At 37.0% G+C, this 23,402-nt stretch overlaps 2 protein-coding genes across 2 annotated transcripts in view; one reads left to right on the forward strand and one right to left on the reverse strand.

Annotated features, from left to right (window-relative positions):
- The window catches only part of hydin (HYDIN axonemal central pair apparatus protein), a 104,685-nt gene extending 98,996 nt beyond the window's left edge, over nucleotides 1-5,689 (reverse strand). Inside the window, 6 exon segments of the mRNA XM_052152212.1 lie at nucleotides 3,553-3,674; nucleotides 3,846-3,990; nucleotides 3,993-4,044; nucleotides 4,372-4,414; nucleotides 4,416-4,477; nucleotides 5,274-5,689. Of these exon segments, the coding sequence (XP_052008172.1) occupies nucleotides 3,553-3,674; nucleotides 3,846-3,990; nucleotides 3,993-4,044; nucleotides 4,372-4,414; nucleotides 4,416-4,477; nucleotides 5,274-5,402 (553 nt within the window). The 5' untranslated portion in view covers nucleotides 5,403-5,689.
- A 6,432-nt stretch (nucleotides 5,690-12,121) lies between these two features.
- On the forward strand, nucleotides 12,122-20,263 carry pnp6 (purine nucleoside phosphorylase 6). The gene is made up of 6 exons (XM_052152898.1): nucleotides 12,122-12,342; nucleotides 14,615-14,784; nucleotides 15,085-15,188; nucleotides 16,298-16,473; nucleotides 16,802-16,992; nucleotides 18,352-20,263. The coding sequence occupies exons 1-6, from the start codon at nucleotides 12,320-12,322 to the stop codon at nucleotides 18,546-18,548; spliced, it is 861 nt and encodes a 286-aa protein (XP_052008858.1). The 5' UTR covers nucleotides 12,122-12,319; the 3' UTR covers nucleotides 18,549-20,263.
- The last annotated feature ends 3,139 nt before the right edge of the window (nucleotides 20,264-23,402 follow it).

Consider the following 23,402-nt stretch of genomic DNA (forward strand, 5'->3'; position numbering starts at 1 on the left):
GATGGGACACTGCATCTGTCAGCCGACTTGAGGGATTTAGGGAGCTGTTCAGAAGAGAGGGGAGGGGAGAAGAATGGGAAATGAGGGAAGCTTTCACAGTGCTGCAGAGTGTGCGAGTGTGTGATGTCTTCATCAGATCACTCTTAAGTGCACTCTAAATAACCAGGAGAGGTAAGGGAATATCTCTTTAAGGAGAAAAGAAGTCCGCTAATATCATATGATAGACATGAGCTACAAGCCAGTCACAGCCAAACATTTGGACCTCTAGAACAAAAAATAATGATGAATTCAGTAGAATAAGAAACAGGACCATACAATTTGAAGTTTTGTAAAAGCATCAACATCCTGTATGAAAAGAGCCAAATTTACCATACAAAAGCAGCTATCCTGGCACAAGTAGACTACACTGAAGGAAAAAAAATGCATAAATAAAAGAAAAACACAATTATTTTAACAATAACAATGGTTAGTTTATACAATATTCTTACAGCCAGATATACAGCACACATTGCTGTGATGTTTTGGTGATGCATTCAACCTACAGCCTTAATTATCTTGTTTATTTTCATGACATGTTTTGCATGCATTGCGTTACGCTGTCTGAGCAGAAGACAGACTATTGAATAGGAGAAGAGAGAGAATGATATAGACAGAATGGAAAAAGCGACCCATGACCCATGCAAGGGAGCTGATTTTTGTCTTATGTTCTTGTGCAAAAATATGTTTATTTTTCATACATATACTGATGCTTTTTTTTCATTAGCTCTCTTGATCACCATGTTGCCATTTGAAACAGACTGAGATGGTCTCGGCTCACTCTGCCTCTCTCTTGTCCCTGAATGCCAAGATAATGAGATTTTGTTTCTATGTGAACGCCATTAATAGCAAAACAAGCCATGGGTGATGCGTTGCAATTTGTGATGGGAAATATGAAGAAATTAGATGTGTTTACTTCACATGGAACAAACCATTTCTCATTCTAAAGTTTGAAATATGCTTTCTCTATTTAAAGCCCATGTCTGCAGAAATGAATTAAATTGTTGTAGAGGGGAAGCCTTTGAAAAATCCCTTCAGTCCCTTGAGAAGAAATAGCTTTCACTGTACAAGAAAGAGTCACGCACTTTTTGTACTAGTGGTAGGATCCCCTCTGCCCCACAGCTGCTGCTGCTGCTTGGGGCTTCTTGACTCCTTATGCATATTTTAGATTCAGTGGGAAAACTCTGCAGCTTGGATATGGCAGCTGATATGACGCAAAACAGCTGGGAGGCATTCTAAAATGTAGGACAGATTAGGTAACACATCCTCGCCTGTGATGCTTAAAAGAGATATAGAGCCTGCTCTTACTTCCAGCTCTTGGTAATTAAACACAATAAGGTTTCAGAGGGACTGCACAGGCTTCAAGAATAGTATTTATCCTTTGCATTGCATTATTCATTAATGGACAGTCAAAACAACAGAGTTAAAGTAGTTCACAATAAACCTGTGCTTGTTTATTGTCAATGAGTAACATGGATTGTAACCATTTGATCTCAACTGAGCACATTATAGTTTAAAGGAAATTGTTTGGCCACTGTTTTGAAATCAAACCGTAGAGTTACAATATAAACTGAAAGGGATAATTCACCCAAAAATGAAAATTCAGACATCATCTACTCACCCTAATGTTGTTCCAACTTCCTATGACTTTTTTTCCTCTGTGAAATACAAAAGGTGATGTTAAGCAGTATGCTAGTCTCAGCCACCAATCACTATCATTGCATCTTTTTACATACAATGAAAGTGAATGGTGACTGAGGCAATCATTCTTCCTAGCATTCTGCCTTGTGTTCCACGGAAGCAAGTCATATAGGTCTGAAACAACACAAGGTACATGAGAAAATGATGATAGAATTAAATTTTTGGGTGAACTATCCCTTTAAGATCAAAGATTAATAAAACTGGAGTCCAAACTGGATTGTTCTAGACTCTTGCATATGCATCTTGCATGTGACATTCCCTAAAGCTCTACAAGCACAGACACTTTAACGTAGTCTGGGTTAAGCATTATTCTTTCAAATCAAAGAACAGTGTGGGGTTGGTGTTTTCCCTATACTGTATAGACAGAGCACCTTTAGAGACTTAAGACAGGACTGTGTGCTTGTCTGAGAGTAAGCTAGGACTCCAGATAGCTGCTTCTGACAGGCCCCAGTATCAAACCAATGAGGACATGCTCCAAAGCAATTTCATGTAAAACAAAAATGAGGAGGAGACAGGAAAAGGAGCTAAATTAAAAATGATACTCCCCTGATGGACTCAAAGTAAGAGTTTTTTTTTATTAATCTTTTTATGGCTGAGCATGTTGTAAAATGTTAATGCCAGTGGCCTTCAGCAGACCTGTGTGTTTATTCACTAAGACAGGCGGAGAGAGCACCTGCACACACAAATGCCTAAGCCAAATTCTGAATTATGTTGCAATGCATATACACATTTTTACATAGACTCACAATAATTCATGGACACATTGGTATGTCAATTTATAAACATAAACAATCTATTACCCATGCACACATGATGTTTATTTAAAATCTTTGTGATTTTGCCAAGAAGGCTTCCAATTAACCTATAGCTGATTTTGGTTCAACAGTGGTTCAGTCTTAAAGGGATAGTTCACCTATAAATAAGGGTGAGTAAATGATGAGATCATTTTTATTTTTAGATGAATTATCACTTTAAAAACCATATCAGATTAATCCTATCAACGCCCGATCTATTCTATTCTGTGAAACATCGTTTGTAAAGATAATTTGAGTTGACAAATACCATAGACCCCACAGAGTTTGAGTTCAAAGCACAGACAACTTTTGAGAACTTCATTAATTACACAAATGTTCCAATAAAAACAAAACATGCATACCACATCACATCATACAGGCAAGGGAATATATTCTTTATAATATTACCAGGCACCTGCAGCAGATCAGGCTCAAAAATCTGTTAATAGGATTTATTAATAGAACTATTCGCCTAAAGGGCTACCTCTTGAAAGAGCACCATTCTAAACCAAATGGAACAAAAATAACTGATGCTTTTTAACAATACTAGCCACAAGGTTTTCAACTGCTAAAGAATAATATATGTAATTCCACAAAACCTAATGAGGGAGAGTAAAGTGGTGTACAAGCAGTTTGGCTTATGTAATGTTTCAGAATTGCTCTGTCATGAAGTTTATAAAAATGGATGCAGTCTAGTCTTTTACATTACAAAGTCATCTACATTATTGTCTGTGCAGCATGTGTGTGTAGTGGAGAGTAAAAAGCAGGGCTTGTATTAGTAAACTAGCACAGCACAAAACAAAGTGGACATTAATGGTGAAGGTTCATAATAAGATCATTTACACTTGCTGAGAACAGTAGTAGACCGGAGATGACTGCTTGTGGAAAACAGTACCTCTGTCATAGTAATATATAATAGTGTTTCAGTCAGTGTTTGTGTGGTAGAGGCGGACCATGTGGTAGGAGCAGGTTTTCATAGTGATGTGTGGAAATCTGATGGTGATGTAATTAGAGTAAGTACCTGAGTGGTAGTGCAGCAGCAAATCCTGGCTGTGATTCCCAGTGGTTTTAGGTAAGAACTCAACAGTAACCTGCATGCTTTGACCAACATCAAGAGTCCCAGAGGGCTCTATGGAAAATGGGCTGTGAGAAATATTAAACAACATTATCATTCTAAATGCAAACAGATGCAAATACCAAGATAAATTTGCAATTTATGCCCACACTGTAGATCAAAAAATGGGAACATCTAAAACCATGATGCTTGTTTATTTTTGTTTTTCCACAAAATTTGCTTTGACACTCCTCTCTTACTTGAATGTGCGAAATTGGATTTTGGCCTCACATTTTCTGAAGTTCCACACAAGCAGAGTTCTCTGGGACACGCACTTGACTGGACAGATTGTGAAATCCAGACTATCCGGGAAGTCCAGTATGGCACAAGGCCCAATCACGTGAATGGTACCTCAAACTTCTCACATTCAATTGCACAGATGAGTCTGTGCAAGTAATCCTAAAATGCAAATGCAGACACAGATATCTAAAAGTCAGTGGAGATACTCTATATTGAAAACACAAATAAGTGTATCAACTCCTCCAAATGTAATGTAAACATAGTGGTAAATTTCCAAACTGGAACACAAAATTGCCCAATAGAGGTTGTCAAATGGTTGGATATTGAGTGAAGGCCTACCAATAAACAATTACGGGGATCTCTGATTATTCTAAACATCACTATGTGATTACATTTATTGATTGCTGAATATATTGATTGCATGACATTACATGACATTGGCAGTTACTGCAAATTAAAGAAAGGACAATAAAGTATAAACTTTACCTTGTTCTCTTGTGGAGTGAACAGTATGGTGAATGTTGATGTGTAGTGGGCTGACCACTTCAACATAAAATTAATCGTCTTCAATCACCTTTACCAGTCGAGAATCCTGCAGTGTTCAGCAACAACATGTTCAAGTCAAGTCCATGTTCATTGCACACAAAAATAAACAAATAACCTCTAAATGTCTCCATAAAGGTTTTCATAAATCCTGGGCATTGGAAAATGTTCAGGGCTCGATCTGAAAGGGGCAGTCATTGCCCTATGGAAAATCACAACAAAAACCTACAACTTCTATTAATTGTGCCATGTGTTATCACTTAGTTAAATCTATTATCAAATATTTCATTTCTTTCTCCCCTTGATATCTTAATGCTGCATTGGGAGTTCTTAACAAAACAAAAATACAAATATTAATAAATGTTGTAAGGGGGCAATTCTAGGATTTCAGCCTTTGGGGACCTTAGCCACTTATCTGAATATGAGATGTTGTTAAATAAATGTTAAATGAACCAATTAAAACTGCATTGGTTTGTCAGTAGATGTACATCAGTAAAGGTGGTGTATTTGTTTGCAGTTTTCGCTAATGCTTTGATCCACCACTAACCACAGAGTAGGATAATACTTAAGTGGATAATACGTGTTACAGCATGATAGCAAACTGCAGCCTCAGTTTTTAGCAAATATGACCTCACAATCACAGATTTTAAAAGGTGCTCACAGCTGAATCACAGATTTTAAAAGGTGCTCACAGCTGAATTACAGATTTTAAAGGGTGCTCACATCTGAATCACAGATTTTTAGGGTGGCTGAGGTGGATGACAGACTAAATAGGGTCTAGAATCACTTATTTTTTCAGTTGCATTCAGTGTGTGTTTATAAACATTCTGATGTATGAAAGTCACTTTGTCACTGTTTACCAGCTCTAATGGGACCTTGTATGTCTTAAATGGTGTGTAGTTCTGGAACACAATCTCAGATGGGTATGGTTGAAACATGGCCTGGTCCAGGAAAACTATGAGAAGCAAAAGCATATAAAATAAGTACAACTGATATTTGATCGGATGTAAACAAGAAAATAGCTTTTGATGACACTGGTTGGTGGGTCAACAGAAAGACTTGACCTAATACAGAGTAGAGAATATGTAAAAAAACAAAATAAATTGTAAATATGCATTGGCATTCACACCTGACTTTACTAAGGACAACAAACGCACATGTTTAAGGGGATGGAAATGGGAAAATTTATGTTAAAATTTATGTTTTATCTCACGTTTTACTGAGAAGAACCCCATAGAACCAAAGTAAATAGTCGCAATTGCTATAGTGTACTTTACATATAACAAGCTTTTAATATCTCCCCAGAGAGAAGATCTCAAGATGACCCTAATCAAGTATAGCTGCAACTTTGAAAATTATGCTTCTATAAGGGACTTGAAACTAGCTGTCAAATCAAATCAAATCAATTACTTTATTGTCCCACGACCATACACACAAGTGCAACAGTGGGTGAAAGTCTTGTGTGCAGTTCCGAGCAACATAGCAGTCATGACAGTGACGAGACATATACCAATTTACAATAAACAACATATTTACACAACACAATTTACATATCAAATGTACACATACTTACACAACACAATAATAATATACAATGTACAGTAAACAATATGCACATTATGGAATACACATAAAATAAAAATAAAAAGTATTTAAAGTGTATAAAAAATTTTTATAAAAGAAATATTCAGTAGTTGTATTGTGAAGAGAATATAATTTATGACAGTCCAGTGTGAGATAATAAGATTAATAAAGTGCACTGCTGATGTATATTGATTGTGAGAGAACAAGTGTTCAAAAGTCTGATTGTTTGGGGGAAGAAACTGTCATGAAGTCAGCTGCTGCAGGTCCTGATGCTGCGATACCGCCTGCCTGATGGTAGCCGTGAGAGCAGCCCATGGCTCGGGTGGCTGGAGTCTCTGATGATCCTCTGAGGTTTTTTCACACATCGCCTGTTATATATGTCCTGGAGGGAGGGAAGCTCACCTCCGATGAGGTATCTGGCAGTTCACACCACCATTTGCATGGCTTTGCGTTTGTGGGTGGTGCTATTGCCCTACCAGGCGGTGATGCAGCCAGTCAGGATGCTCTCTACAGTGCTGGTGTAGAACCGTGTGAGGATGTGGTGGTTAATTCCAAACTTCCTCAACCATCTCAGGAAGAAGAGGCGCTGTGAGCGTTCTTCACAACGGCCTGTTTGGACGGACCATGTGAGTTCCTCAGTGATGTGGACACAGAGGAAATTGAAGCTGCTGACTCTCTCCACGGTGCTCCATTAATGATGATGGGGTCTTTCCTCCTGAAGTCCACAACAAGCTCCTTGGTCTTACTGACATTGAGGGAGAGGTTGTGCTCCACCTCCTCTCTGTAGGCTGTTTCATTATTGTCAGTGATCAGACCTACCACCGTCGTATCGTCAGCAAACTTAATGATGGTATTGGAGCTATGTATTGCCACACAGTCATGTGTGTTCAGGGAATACAGGAGTGGACTGAGAACACAGCCCTACAGGGCTCCAGTGTTGAGGGTCAGTGATGAGGAGATGTTGCTGCCCATTCTAACCACCTGATGTCTGTGGTTAGTCCAGGATCCAGCTGGACTAGTCCAGGATCCAGCTGGACTTAAACAGCAAGCTGTTTAAGCCCAGAGCCCGGAGTTTCACATCAAGCTTGGAGGGCACTATGTGGTTGAATGCTGAGCTGTAGTCTACAAACAGCAATCCCACATATATGTTCCTTTTTTCCTTGCCCCGGTTCAGAGCATCTCTTTTCTCGGCATGGAGTTAGACTCGAGTGTGTGCAGTCAGTGATGGCATGCCTCGCCGCCTTCAGGCTAGGCACTGCGGTCCCTTTAAAACTTTTCCAGAGGCTCCAGGGGCATATGGCGTCCTCCGCGCCAATCGTGCCGCTGGGGTTGATGTATATGAGACCGCTTCAGCACTGGCTCCAGACTCGAGTCCCGAGACGAGCATGGCGCCACGGCACGCACCGTGTGATGGTCACTCCTGCCTGCCGCCAAACATTCAAACCCTGGACAGACCTCTGCTTTCGGGCTCCGAGCCAGTAGAACTTGGTAACACGCTGATAACTGACCGGGTGGATTGCTTGCACCTAGCGCCCTTTCCCTCGGTTGAGGTAAAACGTGCGCTTTTTCTCCCAGGTGATCCCACTCACTCGGCTCCCTGGATGACTCCTCCCTAGCCCTCTGGGTCTGCAATTCAGCGGAGGAATTCGCCGGTCCAATCCACTGCGGGTACTCAGATCTACCCTGTACTGGAATAGGTGCTCCTCAGGTCAAGGCTCCTACGGGTACTTCCTCCCTGTGTGTATTTTCCGCAGTACGGTCCCCTTACGAGCGGACCCGCGTCTCCCTTGGGCAGTTCCCACTACCCCCCATTCGCCGTGTCTGTAGAAACTCCTCCCTCCGAAGAGGCGGGATCTACCACCACGCCACTTCCCACATGTGACCTAAAAGAACATGTGGTATATGTCACCACTCTTACCTCCCCCTCTCTGGGCGGGTGTGGTCTCTGCAGGGTCTTTTCCCCCTGAAAGAATTGGAAACTGGGTAAGACCCCGATGCGTGTAAGGGCCCCAGCCTTTGACTCTATGCAAGAAACATAGAGAGAAAAGAGGCCCGGCTAGGTTCGGCCCATTTCCAGGTTGGCAAGTGTCGCCTTGTTCCCCTGGGTAGAGTAACTATAAGGATTCCGACTACTTCTGACAACGAAGGGTACACGCAGTCTGATACTGCTGGTCGTTTTGGCACGTCAAGTATCTGCCCGCTCCTGTGTCAGAAGTACATGTACACGGCTCAGCGCATGGCGTGATTTAAATTTGACCCTTAGTGTCGCTTCTTCGACACAACGTCGAAGTGAGCAACAGACGGGGAACGTCTAGGTTACGGATGTAACCTCCATTCCCTGCTGGAGGGAACGAGATGTTATGTCCTCCCGGCCATGCCGCTGAGCCGAGCCACTGTTGTGGCCGCACCATTTCCGGCTCCTCAGAAAAATCCTGAATGAAACAGACGTATTTCCCCGCCTTTATACCCGTATGTCCGGGGGTGGGACATGCAAATTCTGTCTGCCAACTTCTCATTGGTCTTTTTTCATAGATCAGAGGTATATTCGGCGCTCAAGAGAGAGCTCTAGTGTCGCTTCTTCGACACATGTCTCGTTCCCTCCATCAGGGAACGGATGTCACATCCGTAACCTAGACGTTCTAAAAATATGGATTTAACCACTGGACTCTTTTATGTGCTTTTTGGAGCATCAAAGTTTTGGCCACTATTCACTTGCATTGTATGGACCTACAGTGCTGAGAAATTCTTCTAAAAATCTTTTTTTGTGTTCAACAGAAGAAAGAAAGTCATACACATATGGCACGAAAGAACTTTAATTTTGGGGTGAACTATCAAAATAAAATCCCAAACATGAATTCACATCTGACAAGAGTTAGGGAACATGGTGCAATTTTTATGAGACACTGCCATTTTAGTGTTTGTAACAACAATCAAATTTCCTCTGTTTGTCCATCAAAACTAAACCTTTTCTTTAAGGTCAGAATCATATATATATATATATATATATATATATATATATATATATATATATATATATATATATATATATAGATAGATAGATAGATAGATAGTAAGTCCGGTAAGTTAATATAAGTATTGTCAGTTAAATATAAGGTACAATTGGCTGTCTTGTTTGGAAGGCTGCGTCCTCCGGAGGTCACGTTTCTCGGCTGCATACGTCATCGAGGCTGTCTCGTATCATAAAAGTGTGCTGGACTTCGAATGCTACCTGCTTTCACGGGAATTCGGAGGATGCATGAAGTGTACTCGCAACCCACAATTCTTTGCTTCAACGGAAATGTCTAAAAACAAAACAACGACAATTTGCCTTTAAATATGATGTTCAAATGCAAGTAAAGTTAATTCCCAAGTTGAATGACCTCAGTAGATGGGTGCAGAGTATATAATAGGTATTATTATATTAATATAAATAAAATAAAGGATTAGACTGTAAGTACACCTGTAAAATCTATTTTCTTTTCTCTTTACGTCTTTATAACTCTCCTAAAATGTACCTCATACATTCCCTTCCAAAGGGACTTTGTTCCTTTCTCACTGGAAGAGCTCGCGCTTGTTAAAGAGTGGCATGTTATCATAGCAACCATGTTATGTTCGAAGGTCGTCTCGTTTAAACAAGGCTTGTTTAAAGGAGGACACTCGGTATACTGCAGCCTTCAAAGAGCGCGTCATACCTAGTCTTCCAAACGAGACACAGTATTAAACTGCTCACTTTTGCGACTTTCTCCTCCCGTTTTACCACTTTAGGATTTCGGGGTGCCACCACTTTTGTTATGAACCGCACTTGCATCTTCTCGCGTGTACGTTGAAGGGATGAATGCACAGTCTGAACGTTAGAGACTAACATTTTGAAACAAACTTAAGATTATTGTGTTCAGGCGATGTCAGAGGCTTTTCATTGCTAATGAAAAGCAAAATAAATGCATACAAGAAATGTTTTCTTAAAAGTAGGTGGATAGACGACTTTAGCATGCTAACTCCCATTGGTAATATTTTGTTTATCTGCGCAAGCATTTAAAATATCACTACATCAAGTAGATACATTGCTGAATTATAAACTAAGTCTTACAACAAACTAAATTTACAAAGTATGTGAAACGCCAGCTTGAATAAGATTTTGTTAATATTTGTCTGCTAGCTCACAATACTCATCTTTGTTCGTGGTGGTTACCATCACAGCAGTTACCATGGCACCAGGGAACTAAACGTACTCAATAAACAGCTTTTTAAATGGTGGGTGTGCTAAAAGATGCCATGTGATTCGCTAAAAGTAGTCAGCTTGAGCAGTGGGTGAGGAATATGTGCCTTAGCAACTTAAACATAAACAAAGTGTCACTTTTGTGTACTGTACCTTTGTCTAAAATCTGAGTTTACAGTTTACGTGGAGACTGAATGAACAAATATACTTGGTGGCGTAAATTAGATGTTGCAATGGCAGAAAACCACAATTAACATTTTGTATATTTCATTTGCATGTGTGTTATTGCTTACTATAAAGCTTATAAAGCTTACTATTTGTCCACAATTTTGGGTGACACATTGTAATTTCCACCAAATTGAATGATCCCATTTTGTATTAGGTGTCTTTCACTACTAAAAGGAAAATACATGCAATACAATGTACTTATTGTGTAACTATGTTGTTATGCAAAATTCTCACAAGATTCACATTTGCTGCTACTGAGGTTGAAGTATGGATAGGGTTAGGGATAGGGTTAAGGTTTAGGCATAAAGTTAACAGTGTAACTACAGATTTAATTAAATGCAGGTACCTTAAACACAAGTACAATGCGACAATGTGTAGCCTATATACATAATACGTTAATTGAACCAAATGCACAGTACAGACACCTAATATAAAGTGGGTCCAATAAATTAATAAGCAAAAATAAGACCAGAATCTGTTCATGTATTTCAATGTGTTCCTTTTATACAGTGTTATTTTAATAGCACACTCAATAATTCTTATTTTTCATTCATTATTTCTGTCTTAATTGAGGACTTTATTTTATATATTTTCTCATTTCCCCATTCTGATCCCACCAACAGTTATCCATAGTCATCAAAGTTCACATGTACAGTATATGCCTGTGATCAAAACATTCATTGTCATGACATGAATGTCTTCCATGTGCTGTATTAGGCTATAACATTTTCTTATATTGAGATTATCTTATAAGGATCCAGTATAATGTTTTGCTATTGTTACTGTATATGTAGAAAGGCTAAATGCCCCAAGAGGTAAAAGGCACTTTTGATTTTTTTTCTTTCAAAACACTTAACAGCAACAAAAACTACCACAGTTCTTTCCTTTAACACCTGTTTGTCACTATACACTTCAAAATATTCCTGATCCATGAGGTCATCACGTGCAATATCTAAAAAGTATCTAATATTTCATATTATTGTTTTTTATTTATGTAGCTTACGTAGTTTATGTTGCTAAGGAGAATCCCAGAAATTATCACATTTATTTTTTTAGATTCTTTTTTTTTTTTTATCGTTTTCAGTTTTGTTCAAGGTGATTAAATCAATTTTTTTTTTTAATAACTCCATTAAGTGAAGGGAGTAAAAAGCCCCCCTGTTGAAAGGGCTAAAGGACCCCATATAGCACATTGTTTTTCTTAAAATTATATCAAATCAAATAGATTTGTTATGTAAAATGTTCAAAGTGGGCTCACATTGACTGATCCAGTTACAACAGTGATGCATTTGTTAATAGAATATTTGAGATGGTATGAAACGTAATCGAAATGAGCAGATAATGGCTAACCCTTTTATGAAGTGGTTATTTTTAACTCATATTTTTAACTTCAAATTTTGAACTATAACTATTGTCCCAAGTGTCCCCAAAAACAATTCAGAATTGTAATCAAAACAACATTCCGCTGTTATTTTCTTTTCACACAAATTATGTTGCTCCATTAATATTTTACTATATATATATATCCATAATCACAGTCTCCGCGTGTGACAAGTGAAACTTTGCCAGGACCATTTAGTTAAACTAAATGGAAACACGTTCTTTTCCCTGCTGTGGTGTCAGTGAAGTACGTCTGTGTTGGTCCTGGCAGGATGACAGTTCTCAAGGCTCTTCTGACTGCGGGTCAGTGAGCGGCCCACTCTTAACAGAAAATTGGATTAGAACAACTAGCGCTTTTTAAGAAACGACTTTAAGAAGAACTCCTCCTCCTCCTTCGCCACCCTTCCCACGAGACCGTCGGTTATTTGACCTCTCGTTTGCTCAGGTTTCTCTGTATTATCACTCGTGCAAACAGCCACTGCCAACATGTCAACATCCAATGAATGCAGGTAAGGTGAAAAATAAATATATGCAGTGAGTGCCAAATTATATGTGATATCTTGAGTAGTGCTTCCTCGCTGTCAGTTAATTTTCATCCTTTAAGCAAGGGATGACATGCAAATCTAAAGTCTTATCTGAACAGGTGGTAGCCTATGTGTTTTACATGCAGCCTCTATCCTCAAAAGGATTTTCATCCTTCTGACCTTTATTCTTAATTTGTATACCACTACCTTCCACTTTCACTGTAAACATGAGAAACTATTTCGAATGGGGTTATTTTCGGTTGATCAGACGCTCGAATCAAATAATAAAATAGCTACTGCATAAGTATAAAATCTACCTTCCGTAATCATGGTTACGTAACAGAATCCTCCTATTCATCTAGGAGTGCGCAGAGAATTCTACGCAGCTCTTAAAGAGACAGGCTGCAATACGAATGGTCCCAAAAGAGTACATCATGGCTGTTGGCAGGCCTTTTGAAAGTCAAAAAAATAGGCAGCACAGTGATTAGAAAATAAGAGACCTATTGTTTCGCAGTCACATACTGTTTGAAGCTCAGCCTTGTGGAAGCGCTCTGAATGGAAAGTGCTGATCCAGCAACGCCCTGCAGCACCACGGACAGCGCATGCTTACAACATGTTCGAAAAGCTTCCTCGTCATAAACGTGGCTAAACCAACTACGTAAGCAGTTCCACAAGGATGCATTTAAAATGTTCTTTTTGTTCCCAGACTGATAAGACTGATAAGAATTTATGCATGGTATCATAATTCAGATTACGACGATTGATGCTGTATTGTGGTTAGCTAAAGAGTTGACAGAAAATGTATGGGAACCAAAGAGCATACTGGGATGGTGACAGACTGTTGCCTATGGCATTGTCATATTGAATAACTACAAGCATAAAGCCTACAAGTACAATACATGACAAAGCAAAACATGGCATGACCTGCTTTGGATAAACACAGCTAATGCCTAGTGATAAGTATCGAAAATTGATATACTGTTTATTGTTTTTTCTATTAGTTACAGCTCAGAAAATTATTGGTTACACAACTACATTAGTTAACATTACCAATTATACCAATCATACCAATGATTAGTTTGATACCACTAATTCATCTTGGTTAATGTTAATTTCTACAAATAATCTATTTTTAGACATTTTTAAAAGTTGTATATTTTATGAACTAACAGTGAACAATACTATATTTATAAATTAATTTGTAACATATAAAAATAAAGATGAATAAATACTGTAAAAATATATTGTATATTATTAGTTCATAATACCAGTAACACTTTACAATAAGGTTCCATACATTAACATTAGTTTATGCATCAGGTATCATGAACTAATAATGAGCCATTTATTTTTTTTACAGCATTTATTTATCTTCGTTAATGTTACTTTATAAAAATACAATTGTTCACTATTAGTCCATTGGGCATTATCTAATGTTAACATATACAACTTTTGATTTTAAAACTGTGTTAATAGATGTTGAAATTAACATTAAACAAGATGAATAAATGCTGTAAAATAATTGTTTATTGTTATTTCATATGAACTAAAGTTGTTAACTAATGTAAACAAATGGAACCTTATTGTAAAGTGTTTCCACAATGTCTGATGCATTTACTAATTTTAACAGATAGATTCTGTTGTTACCAATTGATTTAATGCTCTACTACATGTAATTTAGCTTGTATGGTAACACTACCAGGGTTATACAGCAGCTTTCACACTTTACTGGAAATCATTTGCTAAAGTGATTGTTGAAGACCATCTAAATGTGACAGTAAAAACAGTAAAAGGGGTCATTCAACGTACTGCTGCACAAATTAAGAGATAATGGCAAACATAATGAAGTACAGTATAATACAATAGAATAAATAATGGAATATATTTGTCTAATAAAAGTTTTTGCTGCTTTAGACAAGTGTGTGGTTTCTTTTGCTATTCTAAATACTGTTGTCAGCTGACTTGCATCTCATCAGTGTCCTCCCTCTCAAAGCAACTTGATAGGGTCACTGCACTTGACAGGTCATTTTAGGTTAACATTTGTGTGTATCAAACACAGATCATTCTGACAGCTACCTACAGTATTTCACAACCAGCTGTTACCTCAAGTAAGAAATGACTCCTAGACAGACGTGATCCAACAGTGTGATACTTTAATTTTGCCACCGTAAAGTATTCTATTAATTAATGACTGAATCTTGCGAGCATGCCCCTTGAAATTTCTTTAAGCAGAACAATATTTTTTGTCTCTGTCTAGCTACAGCTATGAAGACTACAAAGAAACAGCAGACTGGCTGTTTGCTCATACAGATATCCGACCCAAAGTGGCAATTATCTGTGGGTCAGGGCTGGGTGGATTGGCTGACATGCTGGACAACAAGACCGTGTTTCCTTATGATAAAATCCCCCGATTCCCCTACAGTACAGGTAGGAGACAGATTTTTCTGTCATATGAGTTACTAAAATTCACAAAAAAAAATGGTGAATTTTGAGGATTTCATATTTGTTTCATAACCTATTGAATACACACAAATAGAAAGGTAAAACAAAGAAGATGTTAATATTTACCCAAATTGTAACATCTAACAATCTAGCAATTCACTTATTGTGAAACTGCAACGCTGCATTGTTGACGTTTGTAATTGTATTGACAATATTTGATCAGTGTATTACTGTAAGAAACATTAAAATATACATTTTAATGTTTCTTTCATCTTGTCTCTTCAGTGCAAGGACATAAAGGCCAGCTGGTGTTTGGAGAGCTGAATGGCAAGCAGTGTGTTTGCATGCAAGGCCGTTTCCATTTCTATGAGGGCTATAACATAGCCATGGTGAGTATCATTCTCCAAAAACACATCAACAGGAAAACTGTGCTCTCAGTGGGTGCGTGTATATACTGCACTATTGTACCTGCATATCACAATTCACCTGCTTTTTCTGCAGACTGTAACAAACCATGTGTTTATCATGTTTGCGCAGAGGAAGCATGTCTAAAAACAAAACCAGAACCAAAAGATGTGTAAAAGCAATTGGGTTTTGATAGCTATGAGTTATGGGAAAATGTTTTTGGAAAACGCTGAAAAAACTAACAATCAAAGTCTATCTTTACATTTTTCTTTTCCTTTAGCAATAATAAACCACAACACTAACATATAACTTATTCTGAGTTTAACCATTAATTTCTCAGTGTTACTGCAGTCAGCAATTTAAGTATAACAGAGAAGAGCACAGTTAACCTTTGACAACTTCCTCTTTCATCCAGTAATGCCTCCTTTAAACTTTTACAACGTAACTTCAGTGGTTAAACAATGTTCAGAAATGCACTGACATATTCTTGTTCTTTGTTGCAGAAGCCAAGTGAAATATGTTTCTGTGATTTTTTATTCTTGGGCATGTTGGGCATGTGACTGAAATTGCTTGTCACATTCTTGACTGTATTGTAAAAAAGCAGTCATGTGTTTGAGTGTCATTTCTTAATTCAGTGCCAGTGGGGGCAAAAACCATTTCATTACATGTTCAGTTTCTCAAATGTACTTAAAGGTGAAGTGTGAAGTTTTTTTGCTGTTTAAAATGCTTTCTCCAGTAGAAGTTTTGTTTTGTTCAGAAACAACGATCAGTTGGATTCATAGGATAGTCCACCCAAAAAGTGTAAAAACCGAGGCTCTGTTTGTTTGAGCATACCTACCAGCCTGACAGTAACAATGGCTAAACCAATGGCATGACTTATGGGTGGGACAATCAGTTTTTCAGCTAAAAGCATTACTGCAAATGTTCAAAGACTACCATGTGAATACAATTGACCATATCAATTGGCCTGAGTATTATACAGTTTAGGCAAGAGGGATAAAAACTACATTACATTCCAATCTTCAGTTTACTATATTATGAAGATAATAATAATAATAATAAAACTTATTATGTTATTCTCGTCCTGTTTTAGGTCACATACCCAGTAAGAGTGTTCTTTCTTCTTGGGATTGAGACTCTGATTGTGACTAATGCTTCTGGGGGACTAAATCCCAAGTTTAAAGTGGGTGACATCATGTTAATCAAAGACCATATCAACATGCCGGGCTTTGCAGGTCAAAATCCCTTGTGTGGTCGAAATGAGGACAGGTGAATTAGTTGTGTATTAAGAGTTTAAATATATTATTCAAAATTGTAATCATATTGTATTTATATTTGAGGTCATGTTTTGTTGTTACCATTATGTTAAAAATAACTGAATGACCTACAGAATTTGAAAATGTAAGCAGAAAATGTAAGGAATGGATTAAACTTATTTGTAATTAAATATTTTATTTTTATTTGAAAAATATATGTATTTTTTTACTGATAGGAGAAACAGTTTTTTTTTATAATTTAGTTTATGTTTCTGCTTTCAGCTTTTGAATATCATCTAGAAAAGAATAGATCTTCAAGTATTTGTCATATGTTTCTGTAGATTTGGAGTGCGCTTTCCCTGCATGTCTGATGCATATGATAGAGACTTGGCACAACTGGCCAGGAAGATTGCAGAACAACTGGGCTGTGCCTCCTTCCTCCAGGAGGGCATTTACTGCATGTTGGCTGGACCCTCTTATGAGACGATTGCTGAATGTCGAGTTCTCCAGATGCTTGGGGCGGATGCTGTAGGTATGTACAATAAAACACTTTCTATGGAATACTGTCACTTGTGAGCAAGACAAAATGCATGTATTATAAGTTAAAGCTGAGATTGATAAAAGAATCACAAATATTTATAAAAATTTATATTGAAAAAAAATAACTTGTGAGATCTAATTCATTCTTATTTTGCAAGTTTTTGCACACAGTTTTTCTAAGTAAATCTTAATGGTATATAATCTACTTTATGACATAATATTGATTAAAGTGAGTACATTTATCTTAAACATTTCAGTAAATTCTGTAATTTTTACTTACAAATATTTTGTACATAGTACTTAAACTAAGTAAAATTTAAATAATCATCTAATTATAACGTCACAATTTAAATTTTCTTTAATAACATTTGTTTTATCATATACTACATGATATATGGAAGCCTCCCACAGGGAAACTTTATGCATGCTATGTAGTCTATAAGACAGCATCACCCTGCATTACCAGTGATAGAAATTAGATCTAGAGCCGCACACGCAGACCTCAACACTTGGTGCACAAGACACCGTAGCAGTGACAATCAACAAATACATTTTTGATCACGAACGGGTAATTTTGAGTAGAAAATGAACTTAAGCCTGCACAAAACAAGAAGTTACCAAACATAACAACAAAATTAACACTAAAAACGGCATGAATAAACTTGCAAACAATGGATCCATGCAAGCTCATTAATTATTCAAGCCCAGTAAATGCTGGGAACACCTGCTTTGAAAAGTAAAATGGACTTTATTTACCAGTGAAATTTACTCAAATTAGCAAATAAATTACATTTAATAAATTACAATATACATTTTCAAAATTGCAAACAATCATAAAAACAATCATAAATATTTAATTATAAGCTAGCGCTTGAGCTTGTTTGAATATAGAATTTACTTAATATTGTTAAGTTCATTCTGAAACTAACAACAGTATTTTAATGTAGAATGCACTTAATCTTTTCTGCTATATTTACTTAACAAAATAGTTTTTTTATAGTGTAGTTTTTATAGAAATATTGTATTAAAGGGAAATTTCACTCAAAAAAATTAGATTTTTGTCATTATTTACTCACCCTCATGTTATTCCAATGTTATACGTTATTAGACCTTCTTTGTTCTGCTTAGCACAAAAGGAGAAATTCTGAAGATCTGAATTTATTCTCCTTTGTACTGCAGAAGAAAGAAAGTCATTTGGGTTTGGAATTATATGAGGGTGAGGAAATAATGACAGAATTCTCATTTTTGGGTGAAATATCAGTTTAACCTTAAAAATATTACTAATTAATTCAAAAATAGGGCTGTTTGACAGTTCATTTGGGTTGATAGTTTCTTTGTGTCTACACTCTAGGCATGAGTACCGTTCCAGAGGTGGTGGTCGCTCGACATTGTGGGTTGCGTGTGTTTGGACTCTCCCTGATTACCAACAAGGTAGTGACTGATTATGACAGCAAAGAGAGGGCTAATCATGAAGAGGTGCTGGAAACCACCCGTATGCGGACTGAAGATCTGCAAAGGCTAGTCAGTCAATTGGTGACAAATATGTAATGCAACATTTTGCTACAATTAGCAAGTAAAATAATGTTGGGGCTGCTCTTTATAATCTTCAGCATGGTTTCATATTTTGACATGAGCAGCTTAACAATATAGAATGACAATGCAACCTAATTCTCATGTATCTAATTCAGGGAAAGAGTAACTTTATGGACATTCCAGTGCCTCAAGACTCTCCCAAGTCTAACTTTAGGCTAGGTTCATTTTGTGAAGAGCTCATATCCTTTCAGGAATTAATATTAAGAACAACTGAAATTAATCAGCGTTACAGTCAGTACTCTTTGTCTGTATTGAAGAGTTAAAGACAGACATGCTGTTCATCAAAAAGGGCAAAAAATTTATAAAGTTGTATGAAAGTGAATATATTATTTACTGAATTTGCATAAAATACTAAATTAGGTGGATAATTACAATTTGACAACAAATGATCAATTAATATATTGGTGGATGTAATTAAATGTTTTATCTTTTTATTTTTATAGACTAAATATTTGTCTAAATGTTTCCAAAGATATAAACAGAGTATTTTTTTATTATTTTTTCTGCAATTACAAGTGAAAATATCTTTGTTCAGTTTAAAGATACTTTACAGATTTTTTTTAATTTTGGAATTGGATATATTTTAGTATTAATATTATATTGAGGCATACAGAACAACAAATAAATTACAACATAAATGTTGTTTGGTGGTGAATACATTTTTGAAAACATTTGTGTTCCTTTCCTTTCTCCATTTTGAGATCTTTTGCATTTTCTTGTTTGTTGTTGTTGTTGTTATGAGAACCACACTGCATTGAATATAACAATGTATCATGTGTTAATAGAGGGCCATTGTGATGATAAGTTTTAGTCACAGTCAATGGTCCATGGTTATGTTTTCTGCAGTCCATACATTGTGTGTAGGTCAGTAAGTAAAAGAGAGAGGTAAAAGGTTGTGCACACACACACACACTGGAATACACACATCATTTTAATCACTACATTATTGATATATCTTAATGATCCACCACTGAAGTAGAGATTAAATGAAATATTTAGCCATATCAAGCTTGCGGCAAATCTCTCACCAAGCAAAAACGTAATGTAAGGGGAAACATGTTTTGCAATCTGCAGAATGTCATACTGTATACCTCGCAAGCTATGGTATAGAACATGTCACTGCTAAAGAGTAGCAAGCTTTGAAGTCATTTATGATCACCCCATGGCTCGGTCCTAAAACGTTGTCTATATTTCAGATTGCAATAATAAGTGGACATTTGTGTGTTTGAGAGAGAACATATATTTGTTTGTGAAACACACACATACGTTTTTTGGTAGAAAAGTTATTTTAGAGGAAGGAGGGCGATCTTTCCTTCTCCGATGATGACAGAACTTTTAGATCAATCTGTTATTTAGATGCTACAACACAGACTTCCACAAAATATTTATGCATACCCAGTTGTGCTGAGTCTGCCCAGAGTAGCACTTTTCAGAAACATCACATTCCCTGTGTGCCATTAGTGAGTGGGTTACTGTTATTCAGTTAGTGACAGGCCATTCCCTGAAATATTCAAGGGTTTGAGCACAGGGTGTCTGCAGCGGTTACTACTTCCATGTGATGGTTTTCTAGAGGAACAGCTTTCAAGTCAGAAAAATATAATGGTGGTATACTGAACATTGTGTATTATGTAAATAAATAATAATTCCCAAAACTCTCACTCTCATGTGATATATGGTGACAGAAATTTAAAGAAATTGTTGTCACACAATTAAACATTTTGTCATCATTTACATACCCTCACCCTCATGCTGTTCCGACCCCATATTATTTCCTTTCTTCCATGAAACACAACAAGAATTTAGGTAGAATGTCAGAGGTGCTCTTTTGCATGCAATGCAAGTGGATGGTGAGTTACTGTCCAGCTCAAAAGAGAACAAAGAACCCACCATATCATAAATGTACATGCAACTACAGTGGCAAGAAAAAGTATGTGAACCATTTGGAATTAGCTGGTTTTCTGAATTAATTGGTCATAAAATGTTATCTCATCTTCATCAAAGTCACAAGTATAGACAAACACATTGTGCTTAAACTAACAACACATACAAAATTATAATCTTTAATGTCTTTACTGAACACGTCCCATTAAACATTAAACATTCACAGTTCTGTGAAAAAGTAAGTGAACCCTTGGATTTAATCATTGGCTGAACCTCCTTTGGCAAGAAGGGATTTCCTTACAGAACAGTTTCAGCTCAGCTATATTCTTAGGATGTCTGTTGTGAACAGCTCTCTTGAGGTGATTCCACAGCATCTCTATTGAGTTAAGGTCTGGGCTCTGACTGGGCAACTCCAAAAGGTGGATTTTCTATTTTTGGAGCCATTCTGCAGCAGACGCGGCGTCAGCCGATTTTGCCAGGGCTTCAGCCCCGAATGTTTTGAGTGTTGCCCTGAATGTATTTTGAAAAGTTGACTGACAAATATGAAACCGCACAATAGCCTATGTAAACCCCCGAAATCATAAGTTGTCTTATTTCATTGTGCTTTGGCTTTGCGCATACGGCATACAGCCTGTAAAAATAGACATAGGTCTTATAAATACTCTAGCCTATAGAATAAGTTTCTTTGCTGTCGGTAGCCTATGGGCTACTCCGTTTCTTCCACTCTGTTGAATATGCAGCAGGTAGGGGAGGAGTTGACATCAACCAACGTATGGCGAGTTAACAGCAGTTAGCAGGAAAGACAGCAAAAATGAAGCAAATGAGGCTTTGGGTAAGAATTCACTTTTTTTTTTTTGGTCCTTAAAGTCTGAAGATCATCATCTGGCTGGCTTTCACCCACAGTAGTAGGGTGACCATACGTCCTCTTTTTCCCGGACATTTTTCGGACCTTAAAAAAACATCCGGCCGGGATTTATACATTTGCGAAAATGTCCGGGATTCGGCTGTAGTTGCTTTATGATTTGTATCTGGTCTAATGCTTTATTGTGGGTGTGCACATGTTTGCATTGCTTTAACCCCTCTTTGTAAGTCCCGCCTTCTCACACAACAATTGGTCGATTATAAGAGGCTTGCAGCAACTATTGGCCAAATTCCTGCCTGTCAATCTCTCCGCGAACGCACTAAGTGCTGTTGTGTTCGGAATTAAACAGTTGCTTGACAGTAGCAGGAAATGACAGAGTGGAAACAATGCATAAAGAAAAGTTCAAATTTACAGAAGATTTGCACAAAAAATTCCCATGCTTCCGTCCAGGTCGAGATCCGTTAGGAAGCAGAATGTATGACGTAAAGATGGCACTTATGTGTTAGTTGCTAATAAAGGTGCAAGTGATTTAGAAGCACACATTAGCTCTGCGAAGCATAAAGGGTCAGCAAAAGGTAAAAGTTCATCAGGTAAATTAACGGACTACTTTTTCTGACCAGATAAAATTATCACATTGCTTCATTCCCATGGCCATTCAAAATAATAGGAATAGTAAATGAAGGTACACTAATGGCATCAATTATTTTATTTTAGTACATGGACATTCAAAAGAATGTTGGAAATTGTTATTTATTTATATACATGTTAGATGTCATATTATGCTAATTGAGTGTCTTTTTCACTGTATTAAAGTTTGCATTCATTGTAACACTGTTTATCAGGTGTTGTTTTCTCTAAAGAAAACCAATAAGCATTAACATAAAATGTGTGACTTGTGCTGCAGACTGAGGAGCCAGCAGCAGCAGCTGTGCCAGAATCAGGCATGGAAACTGCTAACAATTAATCAGTCACTTTACTTTAGAGAAAGTTAAAAGTGAAACATTGTTTATCCCAATGCTCCTAATGAAAGGATTTTGACAGATGAACATTGAGAATTATATACAATTCAATGCCATGGTGTGTCAATGAACTTAGACTAAAGTGATTCATGTATTGCTTTATCTTAGGATCTTATACATCATTTTGACTATTTATGTAAAAAAATATAAATTATTTATATTAAATATTTTTTACCTCAGTTTACTCACTATAATATAACTCTTTTGTGATGACTTTATGGTAATGTACATGAAAATTCAAGAATCATGATAGATCTTAGGGCAATCCCACTGATCTGCTCTTCCCAATACATTTTCTTCAATGGTATTGGTCTACAATTTGAAATATGTGGCACTTGGTGAATTAGTTAAACTCACAAACAGAGATGTTAGCCAGTTCCAATGATTCCTTCAAGTCCTTACCTGTCACTCTAGGGTTCTTTGTTTCCACTGGCAGGCTGTGCATTTAAAGTCTATGCCTTCTGTGTGATTCATGCTATTAAGAAAACACTGTTTCACTATGAATAAGACACCCTATGCCTTTGTGCATTACAGTATACATTATGTTGCAGCTAATTAATAATATGAATTGACATTTTAAAAACACAACCACGCATGAAAGCCAGAACTTGAAATGACAATTAATGCTCAAGACAGCCTCATTTTAACTGCAGAATGACTGTTTTGTGAAATGAACATCTCCCAAACAGACATTCAAAAATCATAATATTTCATTTGAATCTACCAAGAAGGTCTACAATACCTGGAAAAATTGGCATCTGTCTAATAATATTTGCGATTTAAACGTTGCTTGCAATAAATTGCATTTCGTCAGGGTACACGGTTATGCTGCGTTCCATTTGGATGTGAGATATTCCTACTTGATATCTCCGACCATAAATGCATTCTATTCCCTGATATTCGGAACTACAACCCATTCGTTTATCAGAGGTTTGACTCTCATTAGCGATGTCTCCAAGCAACCCAACTGATAAACAATATGCTGTGCTAGCATTTGTGCTTCAGGTGTACGATTATCAAAAGAGATTATAAATTACATGTTTTATA

This window comes from Xyrauchen texanus, chromosome 21 (genome assembly GCF_025860055.1).
Source record: "Xyrauchen texanus isolate HMW12.3.18 chromosome 21, RBS_HiC_50CHRs, whole genome shotgun sequence".
Lineage (NCBI taxonomy): Eukaryota > Metazoa > Chordata > Actinopteri > Cypriniformes > Catostomidae > Xyrauchen > Xyrauchen texanus.

What these genes read in the sequence shown, in the direction of transcription:
- pnp6 (XM_052152898.1), top strand. Translation starts at nt 12,320, where the DNA reads ATGTCAACATCCAATGAATGCAG. An exon ending in TCAACATCCAATGAATGCAG is followed by an intron (nt 12,343 to 14,614) that starts GTAAGGTGAAAA and finishes GTCTCTGTCTAG; the next exon opens with CTACAGCTATGAAGACTACA. An exon ending in AGGGCTATAACATAGCCATG is followed by an intron (nt 15,189 to 16,297) that starts GTGAGTATCATT and finishes GTCCTGTTTTAG; the next exon opens with GTCACATACCCAGTAAGAGT.